The 22104-nt window shown below is 41.8% G+C and overlaps 1 protein-coding gene across 1 annotated transcript in view; it reads right to left on the bottom strand.

Moving 5' to 3' along the window:
* The window catches only part of SLC49A4 (solute carrier family 49 member 4), a 104256-nt gene that overhangs the window by 66083 nt on the left and 16069 nt on the right, over positions 1 to 22104 (bottom strand). Inside the window, exon 2 of the mRNA XM_002716619.6 lies at positions 16183 to 16276. Coding sequence (XP_002716665.3) covers positions 16183 to 16276 — 94 coding nt within the window. The remainder of the gene's footprint in view (positions 1 to 16182; positions 16277 to 22104) is intronic.

Below are 22104 nucleotides of genomic sequence, written 5' to 3'. Positions count from 1 at the left end.
GAATGGGACTGGGAAGGGGAGCTGGAGGAGAAGGAGAGGTGGAGTGGGGGGGGGCAGGTATGGTGGGAAGAATAACTATATTCAAAAAGTTGTACTTATGAAATTTATATTCCTTAAAAATAAATAAATATTTTAAAAAAGCAACACAGAAAAACAAAAAAAGGAGTGATTCACAATCTTCAGCAAAGTGAAATCACATAATTTGACGTTATTTTTTCCACATCATTCCATGCCTCATTTTGCTTTCCAGGTAAGAGTTAAGTTTCGTGAGGGTCAGGACCATGGCTTTTCAGTCCCCCACATGTCTTCCAAGGGCTAGTGTGGAGCCACTGTCCTCAGGAGGGTGTGGACTAACCCAAATACAAGGGAATGCCATCCCTGAAATATACAGCCAAGTTGTGTATCAAAATCCTTGCGAAGCTATCCAAAGTCATCCATGTCACATCAAACCCATTTGTAAACTCAAAACATTCATTAAGAAGCTTAAATCAGTGATATAAAAAACCAAGGTGGTCAACAAATATTCTGAAAATAAATCATTTTAAAAAGACTGGGGGAGGGGTGCAGAGTACTTCCCCATCTGCTGGTTCACTCCCCAAATGCCTGCAATGGGGGGAGGGAGAAGGGACCCAGGACCTAGAGCCAGGTCTCCCACCTGAGAACCTGAGTACAGGAATCCAATGACTTAAGTCATCACCACTGCCTCCCAGGATCTCTGCATTAGCAGGAAGCTAGAATTGGGAGTAGAGCCAAGACCTGAACCCAGGCACTTCAAAACTAAACATAGGCATTTTAACTGCTAAGCCAAATGCCTGTCCCATAATAAAGCTTTTAAAAAAAAAAAAAAAAAAAAAAAAAAAAAAAAGCTGTCCAGGGTAATGCAACGTTACTGTCTCAAGCACAGTGGACTTGGGAGGGGTGGGCAGGTGTAGGGAGTGTGAGGAGGCAAGAAGCCAACCAGTTTATTCAGGAGAGTGAACTCCTGCTTGCTCACCTGAAAAACAGGGGACTGCGTACCTCCTGCAGCTCTGCGCTGGAGCAGACAGGGGCAGCGTGTGTCCTCTGGCTCCACCCAGCCTCCTCACACCTCCTTTACCCCTTCCTCTCTCTGTCCACCTCCCCGCAGGTCCCTTTTCTTCCCTCCTCTCTCAAGTCTCCCCCCGACTCCCACACCCCAATCCCTCCAACCTGCTGGATCCCATCCCTGCAAGCCAGGTGGAATAAGGGAGGTGAGGTAGGGTTACAGCTGCCCCACAACTGGAACAGTCAGGCCGAGTGCCGGCCATTGGCGTCGGGACTGTGGCAGCTTGCTAGCTGGGGTAGGCCCAGGAGAGGCCCCCCAGGCCCTCAGTCGCAGGTGGCGCTGCTGCCCCAGGCACCGTTAGCTCTCAAAGCCTGAGGAGAGCACGGGCCTGCGCCGCAGGTGCGGAGGCATGCATGCACAGCTGCACTCTTCAGCTTACTCAGGAAACGACAGTCTTTCTAACAAATGCCAGTAGCTGAAGTTCAAACTGAGGATCTAGAGTTCATGTTTGCTAATATACTTGACATTTTAGCTTGCACTCAATGATATTTGGGTCTACCAACCTTTTGCTATCTGATATCCTGGAACAAATACCTATGATTCCTAAATTATTTCTACTAAAAATTAATAATAGTATGATGTTTTATAGTTAAAAATGTTATAACTGGATGGGGCCTCACACCACACCTAGATAACCTATCTCCATCTAGAGAGGTTAATAACATATCAAAAATAACATTTATAATTTACTAACTTACTCTAAACAGTATTGGGGGGGGCAGCTAATTATGTAACGGGCTAATGGCTAAGCCAGGGCTGGAAATCAAAATTAGAACTGATTCCACCTCTTTCTGTCCCACAGGGTCTCATTCTAAAGGTTCTTTGTTAACAACAGTGATGACAAAAACCATGATTGTTAAGATAAGCAACGTTTCTAAGATACAGAAGCAGCAGGTGTCTGGCACACTTTTATTTTGTGCATAAGCTCACTTAATAAACTTCTAGTTGATTATGACTAGCACGGACAAAAAAAATTAGAGAGCCTTTTTAGAAAGTTAGTGGGGGCTGGCGCTGTGACGTAGCAGGCTAAGCCTCTGCCAGCACCACCAGTATCCCATATGGGCACCAGTTGGTGTCCCGACTATTACTCTTCCATCCAGCTTTCTGCTGATGGCCTGGGAAAGCAGTGGAAGATGGCCCAAGTGCTTGGAACCCTGAACCTGCGTGGGAGACCTGGAAGAAGCTCCTGGCTCCTGGCTTCAGATCAACGCAGTTCTGGCCATTGTGGCCATTTGGGGAGTGAACCAGCAGGTGGAAGATCTCTCTGTGACTCTGCCTCTCAAATAAATAAATAAATGTTTAAAAAAAAAAAAAAGAAACTGACACTTCCACAGCATGTATTCTATGTATTAAAATTTTAAATTAATAGTGATGCATATTTATAGGTACATATAAAAATTCTATGTATCTTTAATATGAGGTAAAATCCATAGGAATACTTCCCCTATGCCAACACTTGGGAAACTTTCTCCCACTTCCTATTCATTCTACATCAAAACAAACTCCCGTGTTACACTTGTTCCTGGGTATTGAAAAAGGCAAAAATGCTGGGAATAGTTTTCTTTGACTTAGTCCAAGAAAATACAGGGCAATAAAAAGGGTCAGGAATGTTATGAACCAACTACAGGAAAAAGGAAGCTAGGAAAGGGGAAATGAAGATGGCAGTGGGAAAGTGTCTGCTATCACGTCCTCAGCTTTATTTTATGAACATTTATTTTCACTTTTGCATCCTTTAATCATTTTCTCCGGTTATGACTTGATATGGCCAGACATCTGCACCACTAGGAACACAGGAGCATCGATGAGTGTTACAGGCTTGGCCCTAAAGAAGCTCATGATAACAACAGCTTAGCAAGTACAGGTCCATGAAAACACAGGGCAAAGACTGGATTAGACATGAGAAGTCTCAAACTCCAGCTTTAATAAGTGTATTAACTATACAAGTTTTTGGTGAACCACTTACTCTTTCTTTTCTATTTTTCCAAAGATATTTCAACTATCTTAAAGGATTTTTACTCAGCTTAAGTAAGACAATCTCTTGGTAGGGTACTGGGGAGGAAAGGACCTGGACTTGGTCTGAGAGACATCTACCTCCCCCCCCCCCATTTGTTGCACACCTTTTTTCTTATCTCTTTTTTTTTAACTTTTATTTAGTAAATATAAATTTCCAAAGTATAATTTATGGATTACAATGGCTTTCCCCCCCTTAACTTCCCTCCCACCCTTTTTCTTATCTCTTAACCTTCATTTTGTCCTCTTAGTTAAAAGCATTTAGACTCACAGAAGATGTTGAAAAGAAATACATAGAGAAGAAAAAAATCATTCATAAACTCAATAGCTCAATTCAGAAAACCACTATTAATATTTTAATTTTTCAGTTTTTGTTTTTTCCTCACTACATCTTTCTCTCACAATCAAGATTTAAGTACAGACAATCATACATATAATATTGAACATACAGCTTTATGTACTAAATCATTTTAATGTAGTTTATCATACACATTTTCACACTTCACTGAAGCTTCTTTATAACCAAAACAACTGTCTTGTGATATTCTATTACTGATACATACAAAATTTATTGAATCACTTTCATAATGTTAGTTACTGAAGTTGTTTCAAACAACTTTTTGCTAATATTAATAGTCTGTGCTTGGTAATATTGTATGTAAATACTGGCCACTATACAAATTGCTTTTTTAGGGCCTTGAAATTTGAAATATATGAACATTTTAGGCCTTATGAAACGTACTCCCAAATGGTTCTTCAGAACGATTTGTGGCAGTTTATATGCCTATCAGTAGTGATCAACAATGCCTTCTTCATCAGCAAGGAGAACCACTATTTAGGACACACATGCATGTGTACACACACACACACACACACACACACAGAGTTATAACATGTTACCCCAAATTATTGGTTAATACAACAAAAATGTGCACTTTTCACTTCTGCGAATTGAATGGAGCTCTAGGAGTAGAATCAAGGTGCTGGCAGGGTCACGGTCCTTTCTGGAGGCTCCAGGGTTAGAATGCAGTCCTTCCCTTTGCCAGCTTCTCACGCTGCCCATACCCCTCCATTCAGAACCCTTCTTCTGTGTTCACAGCCAGCAACTACGGTTTGAATCCTTCTCTGACTTCCTCCTCTCTTTGAAGAACTTTCTGGATCATATCAGGAACACTTGGATAAACCTAAGATAATCCCCCTATCTCAAGGTCAGCTGGTTGGGAACCTTAATTCCTTCAATACCCATAGTCATCCTTTGCTGTGTGACTTACATACACAGGTTCAGGAGATTAGAATGTGGACACGGCAGGTAGGGAGGACATGACTCTGGGGACAGAGTTGTTAGGCCAAAAGGCATCGCCTTGTTGTAATTTGCACTTCCTTTTTGATACTGTCCCTTTTTCTCTTAGCATATTATAAGTTTTCTTACTTTGAACAAGAGCTTTATATATTTATCTATATTATTTCCCTGTTATTGTTCTAGTTTTGAAAATGTTCTTTCCAGTTGGTTTATTTTATTTTGAAGCATAATATTTAACAAATGTCTATCAATTTTTATTGTTTTCCTGCTTACAAAAAATCCCATGTGGAGATCAGATAAATATTTCCATATATTGTTTTTGCGAAATATTAAACTATTAAGTTCATCTGGATTTGTTTTGACACATGATATAAGATGAGGATATAAAATGACCTTTTCTTCCCAAACAGGCATCAAATTTGCCTGTGGTTGAGACAACAAACTATTCCCCAGTGTCCACTGTATTTTCCTTTTAGTTAAAGAGCACCTAAAGTGTTTGGTGGGTAAGCTATAGTCTACATTTCCAATGCAGCCAGCTGAGGCCTTGTTGCTAAGTGTGGGCCAATGAGATTAGAGTGGAAAGACTTCACCTCCTTGAAGATAAACCTGCTCCCCTGGCCTTCCTCTTCCTGTTAGGGTGAAATGTGATATCAGCACTGAACTGGCTGTCAAGGTCATTTCCCAATAACAGCAACAAGACAGAGGGATCTTGGGGTCCTAGATGACCTTACAGAGAACAACTGCCTACCTGCCCACTCTGGATGATTAAATAAGAAAGAATATTACCTTGTTTGAGCCATTATATTCTGAGGTCTCCTCATTATAACTTGTCCCCTAAACAAGACACTAACTGAAGAACTGGGGTGCTGTAGTCACAAAGGCACTGCATATCTGGCACTGATTCAGAGGTTAGGCTGTAGGCTGAAAAGGCAGGCAATTTGTGCACTGCAGCAAAAGCACTATTTGTAACGACCTGAACTGATGGAGAAAAATCAAAGCCTTCCTCTGTGGTTCCAGCCCCTTGCTGATTTTAGGACGGCACAACAAGAGAGACATCAAGTCAGGCAAGCATTAGCTGCTTTGCAAGCGTGGATAGAAGGGACAAGAGCTCTGCTGAGAGTTGTTCTCTGCCAGAGGCCTGCAATCTAAATTTAATGAGAATCTGGAAATCTAAAGCCTCAGATTGCTTCTGAATCATAAATGGCAGGAAATAATATGTCTTACAAAGCTCATCTCGCAGCACAGATCAGGTTAAGGTTGTTATTTTCCTACCCAAGCCTACCTTTTTCAGAGGGCATCCAGGTAGCCACCACTAAACTGAGGGACAAGGGGTGGGTTGAACACAAACAAAGGAAAAAGGAGATTCAAGGCATAAGGACTATAACCAGAGACAAAAATCTATGGGTGTGGCTACATTTGCATGGGACCTACATAATGAACACAGACCAGCAGAGTACCAAGGGCTTGAGGGAAAGTGTGCTGTGATGATACTACAAAACATCCTACAAAAGTTTAAGGCTGCTTGATCCCTAAAGCAACCTTCGGCACTTCAAATCAGCACTAGACAGAAAGTGAAATGCAAAAGAAAATGAAAATTCAAGAAGAGCATAGATAAGAGTCTAACAATCATTTCAGGTGTGGCCTCTGAGAATAATGGACAAAAAGAAGGCTTCCAGAGGAGAAAGCCAAGTCACAAAGAACAATCAGAGGAGTTACTTGCAGAGAGCCACAAAGACCTGAGGGAATGTACAGATTCTAGATTTTGAGTTGGATGCAAAAACTGGGACAATTTGGGATTTCTCCTTTGAGGAAGGAGGAATATGTTTTCTGTGTGGACAGTGGGGAGTACAGACACACAGAATCATCTGACGGCAGATACTGCTGTCTCCATGTACACCTACCTGTCTGTCTGTCTGTCTGTCTCTCTCTCTCTCCCTCTTTCTGTCTTCTGTTATAGCATCCTTGAGTTTCACCTGGGTGCATGGTTGCTGAGCTATAAATCTGAGCTCTTTCGCCCAGAGAGGCAGCCATGGGGTAAGTCTTTACCAATGAGACTGGAGTAGAAATGATACAACCAACCTCTGAGTCACCACCTAAGGACACGGTCCCCTGCCCTTGATGTCCTGCTTCACCCTCCTGTGGGCTACGATGACAGCATGAGAATGAGCCAGCTCTGACCACACAGACGAGGTGATCACCCTAGGGGATGCTGGGAAGGAACATGGGTCCCTGGAGTTCCTTGTGTAATGGGGCTGCCTGCCTGCCTGCCTTAATGGCACACTCTTAATTTAGACTGTTTCTTTAGAGAAAAGTGGACTTCTATCTTAAAGAACCTCTATATGTTTGGTGTCTTTTTACCAGAGCTCAGCCTGTACTTTACTGATAACACACATAGGCTGTCTACAAATGTTGACCATTAGATGATGAGTTAGTGAAATCCAGGAATCAATATTTGTAGGTACATCTATATCCATTTTTCCATTCAACTTTAAAAAAATGCTTAATATATACAGATTACTTGTAAGTTATCTATCATGCTTGCAACACATTTCTCCCAGTTTGCAATTTAATTTTACGATTTGTTTTGAAGCATACAGGTTTAAAGTTGATGTTAAAATGTTTCCCTTTGTGATTACTTTCATGGTTTTTAATGCTTGGAAAATAAGGGAATCTCTTTAGGGATAAGATTCATTTTTCCCTATCCTCTCTCATTTTAAATATGCAACTCTTCAATTTGTCAGGAATATAATTTTTATTTACTTGAGAGGCAGAAAGACAAATAGAGGGTGACAGAGAGAGAGAGCTACCATCCCCTGGTTCATTCCCCAAATATCTGCAATGGCTAGGACTGAAGCTGGAAGCTGAAGCCAGGAGCCCGGAACTCAATCCAGATGTCCTAAATGGGTGGCAAGAATCCAATCATATGAGCTAGCACCACGGCTTCCCAAGGTCTACATCAGCAGGAAGCTGGAGCCAAGAAATTGAGGTGGGTACCAAACCCAGGCATTCCTATATGGGATGTGTGCATCTTAATCACGGCCAAACGCCACTCTTGGTGGGAATAAATTTTGATGCAGGGCACAAAGTAAATATTCATTTGTTCTTAATAGGTAAACAATTTGTAAAAACGCTATTTAATACAATTTATTTTATTTCATAATTTTACTGATGTGTGTTTTATTATATGTTAAATTATTACTAACATCTGTTTCTATTTTGCTCTTATAAGCATTTTGCTGCAGATAAAATAAAGTTAATTGTTTGTTCCTTTTGACATGGAGAGAAAAAAATCCAAGGCAAATGATTATTTCAAAGAAAATAACAGATAGGCATTTGCAAGACTTTGAAATATTCTTAATAACTTTCAACTCAGCCTAATCTGAAAGTTCCACCCTAATTCACGACTGTGCTGATACGAGAGGGAGGGGGACTCGTGACCAGGAAGGAGGGTGTACGGAGGGTGTGGGGAGCAACCCGGACTAGACTAAGTTACTGGAATTAAGTCTTATTCTATGCATCTGTTCTCCCACAATATGGCGCTGAGAAGGGAGAAACAGCTTCTACACAGCTGCCTCCAGTTCAACCAATAAACAGCAGGACCTGCTCCTGATTGGAGGAGAGCAGCGTACTCGGCGTGTGGGCAGCAGAGTTGGGATTGGCGGAAGAGGACTATAAAGGAGGAGAGAGACAGCATGCACCAGGAACATCTAAGAGGAACACCTGAGGAACATCTGAGCAGCCCCTGAGAGAGCTTCCCCACTCCCCTGCGGAAGTGTGCCACTCCCCTGCGGAAGTGGGGAAAGTGGCCAGGGGGAACCGCCCTTCCACGGAGGTGGAAGGGTCGGTAGCCAACCCGGGAAGAACCAGCAGCAAACCCGGGGAGGGCCGAGCAGACAAAAGAACAGTGCAGGGTCCTGTGTCGTTCCTCCACGAAGATGGGGAACGACAGAGGGGACTTCCGGAGCCGAGCACGTGGGCACCTGCTTGGTGATTTCACTGAATGCACATGTAAACACATATATGCAGCTGCACCTGTCCCTGTACAGACATACACATGTACTTATTTAATTAATTAATTTGAAAGGTGGAGTTACAGAGAAAGAGGGAGATAGAGAGAGAGCGATCTTCCATCTGCTGGTTCACTCCCCAAATAGCGGCAATAGCCCGGGCTGGGTCAGACTGAAGCCAGGAGCCAGGAGCTTTATACGGGTCTCTCCTGTAGGTACAGAAGCTCAAGCACTTGTGCATCCTACGCTGCTTTCCTAGGCCATTTGGAAGTAAAAGAGCTGGGATGCAAACCAGTACCCATACAGGATGCCAGCACTGCAGGCAGTGGCTTAACCTGCTACACCGCAATGCCGGCCCCTGTACATGTACATTTTATGCACTTTTCTGTTTGTACAATAAGTCGAATGAGAAAAAATAATTCATACATGACATTGTGGGTCTTACAAAAAAAATCTCAGAAATAACTACATCACAAAGACAACAAAAAAGGGGGAAAAGTATTTTCCAAAGCTCTAACTTCATATACCTTTTAAATTCCCCTTTTTCTATGTTAAATGTTTCCTTATCTGAAACCTTTCTTATCTGAAGCACTATGTAGACATATAGTCATGAACCCTGACCCCTAGAGTTTTAACAAATTGGGGCAAACAGAGTTATAAATAGAAGTAAATGTTAAAACTTGGATATTCAATGTATTATGCGACTACACTGTAGGATGGATAAGCACACGGCAATTACTTACTCAGTTACTATTCAAAATGAAGGTGCTAAGTACGCACCTGCGGCGTGGTTCTCAAACTCACATGAGCACTGAAAATGGTTGCTCGGTTGCTCATTCTAGGGTTCGCCCCAGAGCCTGAGTGGGACTGGGGACAGGCCCAGGAATACATATGTTTAATAAACAAGAGGTCTGTACATTACATTTTTTAAGACATTGTTACAGAGGAATTTGGATCATATGCATTTTACAGAGAAGAGTCTCAGTTCTGAAATTTACTAATTGTTCATCGTTATATCAAAAGGCTTCCCTTTCTATACTGGGAAAATTGTTATATAACCCCTCTGACCCTTCCTTCTGTTCCCTTCCCTTCGCTTTTCTCACTATTCTCCGACGTGGCTGGTCATTTCAGTTATCTAGTGGTCACATATGCAAATGGCGGGAAAGAGCATAAAGTGAAAAGTAATTTCCATTCCACTCCCAATTCTAGCTGCTTAGGCCCCCTCCTGAGAACCAACCAGAAACAGTCCTAGCTAAACACTGGCATATTCATTCAGCCCATTCTTTTCTACAGAGGGGATATTAAATACACGCTCTAACTGCTGCTGTAATCTTAATTTCTTAAGATGGAAAGTTCAATATCTTTTCTCAAGTTTATGTCTTTTGTATTTCAATTTCTGCAATTGCTTACTCATATCCACTATCCATTTTCCTATTAAACTGTTAATTTCTTACTGATTTGAAAGAATTCTTTTCAACTTAGGAGATAATCCATTTATCTTACTGTGGCAAGTATTTCGCCGTTTTTAATTTGTCTTTTGACTTTGTTTTATACTGTATGAGGTGTTTTTTGTTTGTTTGTTTGTTTGTTGACAGGAAGAGTTAGACAGTGAGAAAGTCTTCCTTCCGTTGGTTCACCCCCCCAAAATGGCTGCTATGGCCAACGTGCTGCGCCGATCTGAAGCCAGGAGCCAGGTGCCTCCTCCTGGTCTCCCATGTGGGTGCAGTGCTTCCTCCACTGCCTTCTCGGGCCACAGCAGAGAGCTGGACAGGAAGAGGAGCAACCGGGACAGAACCCGGCACCCTGACCGGGACTAGAACTCGGGGTGCTGGCACCACAGGCGGAGGATTAGCCTAGTGAGCCGCTGCGCTGGCCACTGTTTGAGTATTTAAACATAAATATATTCTAAATTTTTACACAGTCAAATGTTTTAAGTCTTTCTTTTTATGGCTTCTGGGATTTGTGTCTTAGTTGGAGGGACCTCTCAATTCTCAGATTTCATTAAAATGGTAATTTTCTGTGAGGCATAGAAAAGAGTAAGAGAGACAAAGACAGAGAGAGAGGTCCCCCACTGGCTGGCTCACTCCCCAGATATCTACAACAGCTGGGGTTGAACTAGGGCCCAAACTAAGAGCTGGGAACTCAATTCAGGTCTCCCACATGGGTGGCAGGAATTCAGTCGCTTGAGCCATCACCTGCTGCCTACCAAAGTACGCACTGGTGGGTGACTGGACTCAGGATCTGGAGCTGGGAATCAAACCCGAGTATCCCAATGTGGGATGCAGGCATCTTAACTGCCAAGCTAAACGCCTGCTCCTGATTTTCTAATACTTTTATGTTTCATTTGTGACATTTAAATCTTTGAGACAACAAGGGTTTACTCAGCTGGTAAGGCAGGAATCTAGGTTCTTCTTCATCCTCCTCCAACCCCAATACATAAATAATTAAGTAGCTACCATAAAGGAGTAAACAAAACTGTTTACTAAACAATTCGTTTTTGTTAAGGTCATCTTAAATATAATTTTGGCAACTACAAAGCTTTTCACATGGAGTATATTTCTAGGAAATCTATGTTTATTAGAATCACACTATTTAGCTATCTAGCACATTAGTAAATGTTATTAATTGTTAACACTAAAATGCATTACTCTGATTAGAAAGGTAATATGACATGTGTTATGGGAATCACTGGATATACCTATGATTAAAAGCAGATATAACTCAATAAAAGTTCACCTTCCAGAAGTCAACACTATTTTCTAGACATGCAATATAAGATGTCACACAAACAGGGTAGGGAACCTTTTTTTTCCACCTAGGGCTATTTGAATGTTTATAACATTACTCATGGGCCATACCACTTGAAAATCAGCCTACTGCTGGTTTAATGAATATCAAATCCTGTCTGCGAGTGCTTGGCAGGGCCAGACCAAATGATTTTGCAGGTCTTATAAGGCCCGCAGGCCAGCTAGAATAATGGTTTTTATTGCTATAGAACAATGTCATTTATAGTCTTTTGGGGGGTATGACTTATTTCCTGATCATAAAAGAAGAGATACTATATAAAGTCTTTATTCTACATTCCTCCTCTATCTATCATGTTAATAAGAGAAAAGTGGCAAAATGATATTTTCCGTGAACTCTCACTGAGACTAAGCAGAGACAGGACCCTACTAGGAAGAGCTTCTCAGGAAGCCGCTGTTCTGGAGTCTTGAGAGTTTGGGTCCAAGACACAGGAAGTCAGGGTACCATTCCTGAAAGCAGGATCAGAAGCTCAAAGAATTCCTCTTTCAAGTGAAACAGGAGCACGAAACATACATTGCTGGGTTGGCACTGTGGCATAGAGGGTAAAGCTGCTGCCTGTAATACTGGAATCACAAAAGGGCTTCACTTCCAATCCAGCTCTCTGCTAATGACCTGGGAAAATCAGCAGAAGATGGCCCAAGAATCTGGGACCCTGACACCCACGTGAGAGACTTGGATGAAGCTCCTGGCTTTGGCCTGGCTCAGTCTTGGCCATTGCAGCCATCTGGGGAGTGAACCAAGGACGGAAGATCTTTTTCTCTGTCTCTCCCTCTCTCTGCATAACTCTGACTTTCACATAAATAAATAAATCTTTAAATAACACACACACACATGGCTAAGTGTTTGTTTCAGTGATGGTCAAAGGCATACCACTGAAATGTTGGATGGGGACTGAAGCTTAAAAGTGGTGATCTATCAAAACTGATAGTTGAAAATACATGTTCCAATCCTAGCATTTTCATTCTGACAGCTGCAGAGTGCACTGTTAATAACAATGCTTAAAAAGTAATATTGTATGGATGTAAAATGAAGTTTTATTTCACCAGGACAATACTCCTAAATTCTTTATAGATGAACACATAAGATTGAAAATTCAATTTAAACCATCCTCTTTTATGAAAGATTCAATCTTTCTGAACTCTTTAAGTTATTTCTCTTTCTCACTTGTCCTACCTTTGTTTACATTTCTTTATGAGTTATGTTTCTTTTTCATACCATTATCTTTCCCAAGATAGACTCAACTCTTCATTATTCCTAGAATTTTTTTTTTCAGGAAAGGATATAGAGGGATATAAGACTGGAAAGCAGGGATAGAACAGATGACCAAAACAAAGCTAACAAAAATATCAATAGGCATTTTTATAAAATGCATTGTTGAATTTAAGCTTACACTGAAATCTATATTTAAAAAAACTGTGGATACTTAAAGGAGCCTGTGGGTATTTGTTTGAAGAATGAAGAGCACCTCATACACACCAGTGAAAAACTCACGTCTAAACCTGACTCACAGGAAGGGAAATGCCAACTCGTTTTCCATTAGAACCCAGTGATTTTTCTATCTTCCTCTTAAAAATGGAACACATACAGCAGCCTAAATCTTCTGGCAAGAAAACATTTGAAAATTCACAAATGAATAACATTTGTTTATTTTTTTAAAGATTTATTTTATTTATTTGAAAGGCAGAGTTACATGGAGAGAGAGAGAGAGAGAGAGAGAGAGAGATCTTCTACCCATTGGTTCACTCCCCAGATAGCCACAATGGCCAGGGCTAGGCCAGGCTGAAGCCAGGAGCTTCATCTGGGTCTCCCATGTGGATGGTCGAGGCCCAAGTACTTGGGACATCCTCCATGCCTTCCCAGACACATTAGCAGGGAGAAGGAACAGCCAGGACCCGAACCGGTGCCCATATTAGATGCCAGGGTCACAGATGGCAGCTTTACCGGCTACGCCACAATGCCAACCCCATGGCATTTATGTTGAAACTGAAAAATTCTGTTCCAAACAAAAGTCAACATCTTCTACCTAAAATCCACTGCCCCTCTTCCTGTTGTCCCGTTCTCAGTTAATGGAACCAGTGATTTCCACTTCTAGGGTGAAACCTAGGTCGTATCACCTCCGATCTGTTTCTCGGGCTCTCTTTCCCATCTGTGACATCCTTTCGCTGTCCACAACTTTCCACACAAGGAGTCAATCTGGCCTTCCCTCTCCTACTCCATCAGCAGGTCTTTCAGAATACAATCAGATGGGGTCTGTGCTGTGGTGTGGTAGGCTAAGCCTCCAGCTGTGGTACCAGCATCCCATATGGTTGCTGGTTTGTGTCCCGGCTTCTCCACTTCCCATCCAGCTCCCTGCTATGGCCTGGGAAAGAAGTTGAAGATGTCCCAAGTGCTTGGGCCCCTGCACCTGCATAGGAGACCCAGAAGAAGCTCCTGGCTCCTGGCTTCAGATCAGCCCAGCTCCAGACATTGCAGCCATTTGGGGAGTGAACCAGAGGGTGGAAGACGCCTCTCTGTAACTCTACCTCTCAAATAAATAACAAAATCTTTAAAAAAAATAATAAAAATACAATCAGAAGCTGACTTATTGTTGACACCACTTCAGCTGAAGCCACCACCATCTCTTGCCTGGTTTCTGAATTGATCTCCTCACTAATGCTGTGACCCCCAGCTTCCGTCTACTCTCAGTAGGGCAGCCTGCTGCCAGGGCACCCTTCAACTTCACAATCGCCAATGCTTTCTGAGTTCAGGAAAGGTTGAGGTCCTTGCAGGAGCTGACAAGGTCTTCAAGGATCTGGGCCACCCTTCTACTTCCCCATAATGGCTATGATCTCATTTCCGCCCAGTCTTCCATAAAGTCAAGTCACTCATGCAGCCTCCCTGTCAGGGGTGTGCTTGCCCTTCCACCCTCCACTCTGGTTCTCTCTGCGCAGGAGGCTCATCTCCTGGACATGTACCATCCACGTTCCCCTTCGGGTTTTAATGCCAGAAGGCTACCTTCCCAGGCAGGGCCTTGTTTCTGAAATCTCACCATCCCTCCCTCGACAATTCAAGTCCTTCTTCCCGACATCATTATTTCCTCGACAACACACACTGTATTGTCTTACTTATTTACCTAGCTTATTGCAGTCTCCCTAACAGGAATGCAAACTCTATGAGGTAGGGAGTTTTCTCTGTTTTTTGTTCCCTGCTATATTCTCAATGTCCTTAAGGGAGCTTGCCACATAATAGGAGCTCAGTGAAATTCGCTGAACAAATAAATGAATAAACAAATCACAAGAATGACTCCAGCCTGGGCTCTCGGGAATCAAAGCTGCATGCCTCCATCAGTAATGGGCCTAGTACACGTCTGACACTACTGTTCCCCTGTTTAAGTGCCTAAGAGGCTCTCAACAGTCCAGGGAGGAATGGCATCGAGGTCCTTTATAACTGGGATATCCTTTACCTCTCATTCTTAGACCTTAATCTGTAAACCAGGGTCTCCCAAACTTGAGTCATTATAAGCTCCTTTTGATAGGGGAAAAAATTCAGTGACTCTCAAAGTCACATCCAAGGATCCCAGGATGAGAAATACTAGTTTAAAAAACTGACATGCTGGTCAATAACAATGTCTCCTTTTCTTGGTACATTACTATTGCTAGAATGATTTTTAATTTACAACCAAAACGAAAGCAAACTTAAAATCCTTATATACCTCGCTCTCCCTGAGAATAAACCCATGGAACTTGGCTGCAGAAATGCTGCCTTGCACAAACAAAACTACTCACCCATCCCTGCCTCCACCTGCACTCCCCCCACCCTGCAATCCCCTTCTTCACCACAACTGTCAACAGTCTACTCATCAGTCAGTGCCTAGTTTAATGATCACCTCCGTCACGAGCTTTTTGTTTCAAAAACCTCAGGGCTGGCGCCGTGGCTCACTAGGCTAATCCTCCGCCTTGCGGCGCCGGCACACCAGGTTCTAGTCCCAGTGCGGGCACTGGATTCTGTCCCGGCTGCCCCTCTTCCAGGCCAGCTCTCTGCTGTGGCCAGGGAGTGCAGTGGAGGATGGCCCAAGTGCTTGGGCCCTGCACCCCATGGGAGACCAGGATAAGTACCTGGCTCGTGCCATTGGATCAGCGCGGTGTGCCAGCCGCAGCGCACCAGATGCAGCGGCCACTGGAGGGTGAACCAACGGAAAAAGGAAGACCTTTCTCTCTGTCTCTCTCTCTCACTGTCCACTCTGCCTGTCAAAACAAAACAAAACAAAACAAAAAAAACCTCAGGTAACACTTCTCTTGGTCTCTTGCTGCAACTGATATTTTTTCTATGGCAATAATCAAACATTATTTATACAGAATGTTGGACAATTATATATAAAGTATGCTATTATTTTCTCATGGTTATTTCAGCTCTTGGGTAATATGAAGATTAACTTGTTCTTTCTTATTTTCACAACAACGAGTACAGTGTCTTTCATAAGGCAACCAAAAAATGTCCACTGACTTAATCATCATGTGGCACATAAAATAAAATGCTTCTATAAACATGGCCCTCCACTGATATCTCCAAAAATGGAAGTGTTGGGCCGGTGCTGTGTTAAGCTGCTACCTGCAGCCTGGCATCCCATATGCATGCCAGTTTGAGTTCCAGTTGCTGTACTTCTGATCCAGCTCCCTGCTAATGGCCTAGGAAAGCAGAGAAGAGACCAAGTCCTTGGGACCCTGCTACCCAAGTAGGAGACCCCATAGGAAGCTCCTGGCTCCTGGCTTTGACCTGGCCCAGCTTCTGCCATTGCAACCATCTAGAAAGTAAACCAGCAATGGAAGATCTCTCTCTCTTTCTCTCTTTCCCTATTTCTCTCCTACTTTAACTCACCTTTCAAATAAATAAATAAAATCATTTTTAAAAAATGGAAGTGTTTACTAAAAGCTTACAAATAATCATATAGATAGGAGGGAAAAATGTAGAAAAAAATCTTAGTTATTTATAGGATTTACCTTCTCTTAAGTGTTAAGTCTGATATAGGTATGCATCTTAGGCCAGTTCCCAAAACCATCAGGAAGGATGTCAGAAGCACAGTTATCCGAAGACCTGAAAAGAAACAAAAGCATCCATATTATCTCCTATTTTCTCTTAAGTCTGTCCATTGTTAAGAATAAAGATTATTTTGGGGCTGGTGCTGTGGCGTAGTAGGTTAAGTCTCTGCTTATGGCACCAGCATCCCATATGGGTCCCAGTTCCTGCCCCAGCTGCTCCTCTTTTGATTCCCCTCTCTGTTTATGGTCTGGAACAGCAATGGAGGATAGCTCAGGTGCTTGGGCCCCTACACCCACGTAGGAGACCTGCAAAACGCTCCTGGCTTCTGGCCGTTGTGGCCATTTGGGGAGTGAAGCAGCAGGTGGAGGCTCTCTCTCTCTGTAACTCTACTTCTCAAATAAATGCATCTTTTAAAAAAATGAAGATTATTTTACTGACATATACTGATATCATACTTTAACAAGATGATGCCCTTTTCTCTACTGACCTCCAACATGGAAAAAAGCCACCAACTCTACATGCTGAAAATGAAATGATTCTGTGATGGACAACTGGAATGATCACATCAAGGACAGAGAGAGACAGGCCTGCTCTGCAACATCACATCCCCTGTGGGCACCGGTTCATATCCCCGCTGCTGTTTCTGATCCAGCTCCCTGCTAATGTGCCCTGGAAAGCAGCGAGAAGATGGCCCAAGTGCTTAGGCCCCTGACACCCATGTGGGCGACTCAGGTAACGTTCCTGCCTTCTGGCTACAGGCTGGCTCAACCCCAGTCACCATGGTCATTTAAGGAGTGAACCAATAGATGAGATATTTTTCTTTTTTTTCTAATTGTTTTTAACAATTATTTTATCTGAAAGGCAGAATGACAGAAAGTTAGAGACTCAGAGAGAAAGATATTCTATCTGTTGGTTTACTCTCCAGATGGCTGCAACAGCTAGGGCCCAGGGCTCCATCTGGGTGGCAGGGGCCCAAGGAATTTGGCTATCTGCTGCTGCTTTCCAGGTGTATCAGCAGGGAGCTGGATAGAAAGCAGAGCAGTCGGGACCGGAACTGGTGCTCATATGGGATGGCAGTGTCCAGGCAGTAATTCAATCCTCTGCACCACAACACCAGTTCCTGGGAGATCTCTTTCTTTCTCTGTCTCTTTCTTTCAAATAAATAAAATACATGAAAAAAAGGGATAGAATAAGAGGTTCTATTAGCTCCAATTTTTCAAAATCAATGCCTAGAACATTTTGTTCAGATCTAATATTAAAAAAAAAAAACAGAAAATAATTTAAAAATAGGTATCTTAATTTTATACTTCCAATATAAAATTCTAATTTTCAACTGTAAGTTGATAATTAAAAAAAACTCTATGGTGTTCCTAAAAAGCATTGTAAGATGACAGATATTGTGTTAAGTTCTCTCAAAAAATGACAACTAGTCAACTATATATTTTATCTTATAATCAAGATAATCTATAGTCACAGAAAGTAGTCCTTTAACTCTCTGAACATTTATTTTATTTTCAAAAATTTACTTATTAACATTTATTTATTTGAAGATAAAAGTTAGAGAGAGAGAAAGACAGAGAAACCTTCCATCTGCTGGTTTACTCCCCAGATAGCCGCAACGGCCAGCATTGGGCCAGGCCGAAGTTAGGAGCTAGCTAGGAGCTTCATCCAGGTCTGCCAGGTGGGTAGCAGGGGCCCAAACACTTGAGCCATCTTCTGTTGCTTTTTCCAAGCCATTAGCAGGGAGCTGGATTGGAAGTGTAGCAGTCGGGACTTCAACCAGTGCCCAGTGGGTTGCTAGCATTATAGGCGGCCGCTTTATCCACTATGCCACAATGCCTGTTCCTATTTATTTTTAATTTTGACATATTTTTAATTTTACATTACAGTCAAAGGCTTAATGCTCCATTAAATAAAGAGTTCAACAAATAAAAATTTAAAAGACCATAATTCAGCAGGAATATAGGCAAGGATGGTAAATAATAATGAAATAAAAAGATGTCTATTTCACTCATATACAATAAATTTTAAAATAGTAGAGATCATTAAGACTATGGTAATATATCATTCTTTTTTTTTTTTTTTTTTTTTTTTTTTTTTTTTTTTTGACAGGCAGAGTGGACAGTGAGAGAGAGAGACAGAGAGAAAGGTCTTCCTTTGCCGTTGGTTCACCCTCCAATGGCCGCCGCGGCCAGCGCACTGCGGCCGGCGCACCGCGCTGATCCGATGGCAGGAGCCAAGAGCCAGGTGCTCTTCCTGGTCTCCCATGGGGTGCAGGGCCCAAGCACCTGGGCCATCCTCCACTGCACTCCCTGGCCACAGCAGAGGGCTGGCCTGGAAGAGGGGCAACCGGGACAGAATCCGGCGCCCCGACCGGGACTAGAACCCGGTGTGCTGGCGCCGCTAGGCGGAGGATTAGCCTAGTGAGCCGCGGCGCCGGCCTATGGTAATATATCATTCTTAACAATTTGACAAATATTTATAAAAAAAGTTGGACAAAACACTATATTTTCAGGAAAAATGATAAACATAGGCTTTTCTTTTTTTTGTTTTTTTGAAGTTTTATAAAAATATTAGTTCTCACATATAAGGGAGAACATGCAGTATTTGTCTTTCTGTGTCCAGGTATTTTATGCAACATGTCCTCCAGTTGTAGCTGTTTTGATGCGAATTATAGAATTCCAAAGAGACATCCAACAACGTGGGAAAAAAATTTTGAAAACTACCTGACAAAGGAATAGTATCAAGAATATACCATCAACTCAAAAACTCAACCAAAAAATAACCAATCCAGTTGAGAAATGGACAAAGGACCTCAACAGATAGTTATCAAAAGAAACAATACAAACCAAAAAAAGAGCTGTTGTAGCCATCATAATATGAGACAAGTTAGACTTTAACATAAAAACTGTTAAAAGAGACAAAGAAGGGCACTATGTAATGATTAAGGAATCAATTCAACAGGAAGATGTGACTATAATAAACATATATGCACCCAATTACAGGGCACCTGGCTATTTAAAAGAAAAGTTAATGGATCTAAAGGGAGATATAGACTCCGATACGATAGTAATGGGGCACTTAAATATCCCACTTTCAGCAATGGACAGATCAACCAGACAGAAAATCAGCAAGGAAACAACAGAGTTAATTGGCACTATAGACCTAATGGACCTAACAGATATCTATAAAACTTTTCAACTTACAGTTGCAGAATACACATTTTTCTCATCAGTGCAAGGAACTTTTTCTAAGATTGACCACATGCTAGGCCATAAAGCAGGTCTCAGCAAATTCAAAAAAATTGAAATCATATCACACAACTTCTCTGACCGCAATGGAATGAAGCTGGAAATCAACAACTCAAGAATCTCTAAAACATATATAAACATATGGAGACTGAACAACATGCTCCTGAATGAACAGTGGGTCACAGAAGAAATCAAAAATTTTCTGGGAATGAATGAAGACAACAATACAACATATCAAAATTTATGGGATACAGCAAAAGCAGTGTTAAGAGGGAAGTTCATAGCAACTGGTGCTTATATTAAGAAATTGGAATGATACCAAATAAATTAGCTATCAATGCATCTCAAGGACCTAGAAAAATAACAACAAACCAAATCCAAAATTAGTAGGAGAATAGAAATACTTAAAATTAGAGAATAAACAACAAATTGAAACAAAAAAATACAAAAGATCAGTGAAACAAAGAGCTGTTTTTTTTTTGAAAAAATAAAATTGATAAACCATTGGCTCAACTAACCAAAAAAGAAAAAAGAACCAAATCAATAAAATCAGAGATAAAAAAGGAAATATAATAACAGATACCAAAGAAATAAAAAGAATCATCAGGAATTACTACAACAAGGAATATGCCAACAAATAGGAAAACTTAGAAAAACATGGATAGATTCCTGGACACACACAATCTACCAAAACTGAGTCATGAAGACATAGAAAATGTAAACAGACAGTAACCACGATGGAAATGGAAACAGAAATAAAGACCCTCCCAACAAAGAAAAGTCAAGGATCAGATGACTTCTACAAGACATTTAAAGAAGAACTAACTCTAATTCTTCTCAAGCTGTTCAAAACAATTGAAAGGGAGGGAATCCTCTCAAACTCCTTCTATTAAGCCAACATCATCTTAATTCCTAAACCTGAAAAAGATACAACACAGAAAGAGTACTATAGACCAATTTCCCCGATGAACATAGATGCAAAAATCTTCAACAAAATATTAGCTAATCAAATCCAACAACACATCAGAAAGAACATCCAATCTGGACCAGTGGGATTTATCCCAGGTATGCAGAGATGGTTCAATAATCGCAAATCAATCAATGTGATACATCACATTAACAAACTGAAGAACAAAAACCACATGGTTATCTCAATAGATGCAGAGAAGTCATTTGATAAAATACAACACCTTTTCATGATGAAAACCTTTGGGTATAAAAGGAACATTCCTCAACACAATCAAGACAATTTATGACAAACCCACGGCCAGCATATTATTGAATAGGGAAAAGTTGGGAGCATTCCCACTAAGAACCAGACAAGGATGCCCACTCTCACCACTGCTATTCATTATAGACCTGGAAGTTTTAGCTAGAGCCATTAGGCAAGAAAAAAAAATCAAAGGGATACAAATTAGGAAGGAGGAAGTCAAACTATCCCTATTAGAAGATGACATGATTCTATATACAGGGGCTCTAAAAGACTCCACTAAGAGACTATTGAGGATATAAAATAAACAAAAATCAATAGCCTTTGTACACACAGAAAATTCCATGGCTGAAAAAGAACTTCTAAGATCAGACACATTCACAGTAGCTTGAAAAAAAAATCAATTGGAATAAATTTAACCAAGGATGTCAAAGATCTCCATGATTAAAACTATTAAAGAAATATATAGAAGACACATAAAAAATAGAAAACTCATCCATATTCATGGATTGGAAGAATCAATATCATCTAAATATCCATTCTACAGAAAGCAATTTACAGATTCAATATGATTCTAATCAAAATACCAAGGACATTCTTCTCAGATTTAGAAAAAAATGATGCTGAAATTCATATGGAAACACAAGAGACCCTGACTAGCCAAAGCAATCTTATACAACAAAAACAAAGTGGGAGGCATCACAATACCAAATTTTTTTTTTTTTTTTTTGGACAGGCAGAGTGGACAGTGAGAGAGGAGAGAGAGAGACAGAGAGACAGGTCTTCCTTTGCCGTTGGTTCACCCTCCAATGGCCGCCACAGCCAGCGCGCTGCGGCCAGAGCACCGCGCTGATCCGATGGCAGGAGCCAGGTACTTATCCTGGTCTCCCATGGGGTGCAGGACCCAAGCACTTGGGCCATCCTCCACTGCACTCCCTGGCCACAGCAGAGGGCTGGCCTGGAAGAGGGGCAACCAGGACAGAATCCGGCGCCCCGACCGGGACTAGAACCCAGTATGCCGGCGCCACTAGGCGGAGGATTAGCCTAGTTAGCCGCGGCGCCGGCCCACAATACCAAATTTCAAGACATACTACAGGGGCCAGCACTGTGGCATAGCAGATAAAGCTGCCACCTGCAGTGCCAACATCTCATATGGGCAATGGTCTGAGTCCCAGCTGCTCCACTTCCAATTGAGCTCTCTGCTATGGCCTGGGAAAGCATCAGAAGATGGCTCAGGTCCTTGGGACCTTGCACCCACATGGAAAACCTGGAAGAAGCTCCTGGCTCCTAGCTTCAGATCAGTGCAGCTCCGGCCATTACAGCCATCTGGGGAGTGAACCAGTAGATGTAAGACTGCTCTCTTTCTCTGCCTCTGCCTCTCTGTATCTCTGACTTTCAAATAAATAAATAAATCTTCTTCT

This window comes from Oryctolagus cuniculus, chromosome 4, assembly GCF_051225735.1.
Source record: "Oryctolagus cuniculus isolate XC-2025 breed Fujian yellow rabbit chromosome 4, ASM5122573v1, whole genome shotgun sequence".
In the NCBI taxonomy this organism is placed as follows: Eukaryota; Metazoa; Chordata; class Mammalia; order Lagomorpha; family Leporidae; genus Oryctolagus; species Oryctolagus cuniculus.
The sequence above is the reverse complement of the archived record's forward strand: the minus strand, read 5'-3'. Positions and strand labels throughout refer to the sequence as shown.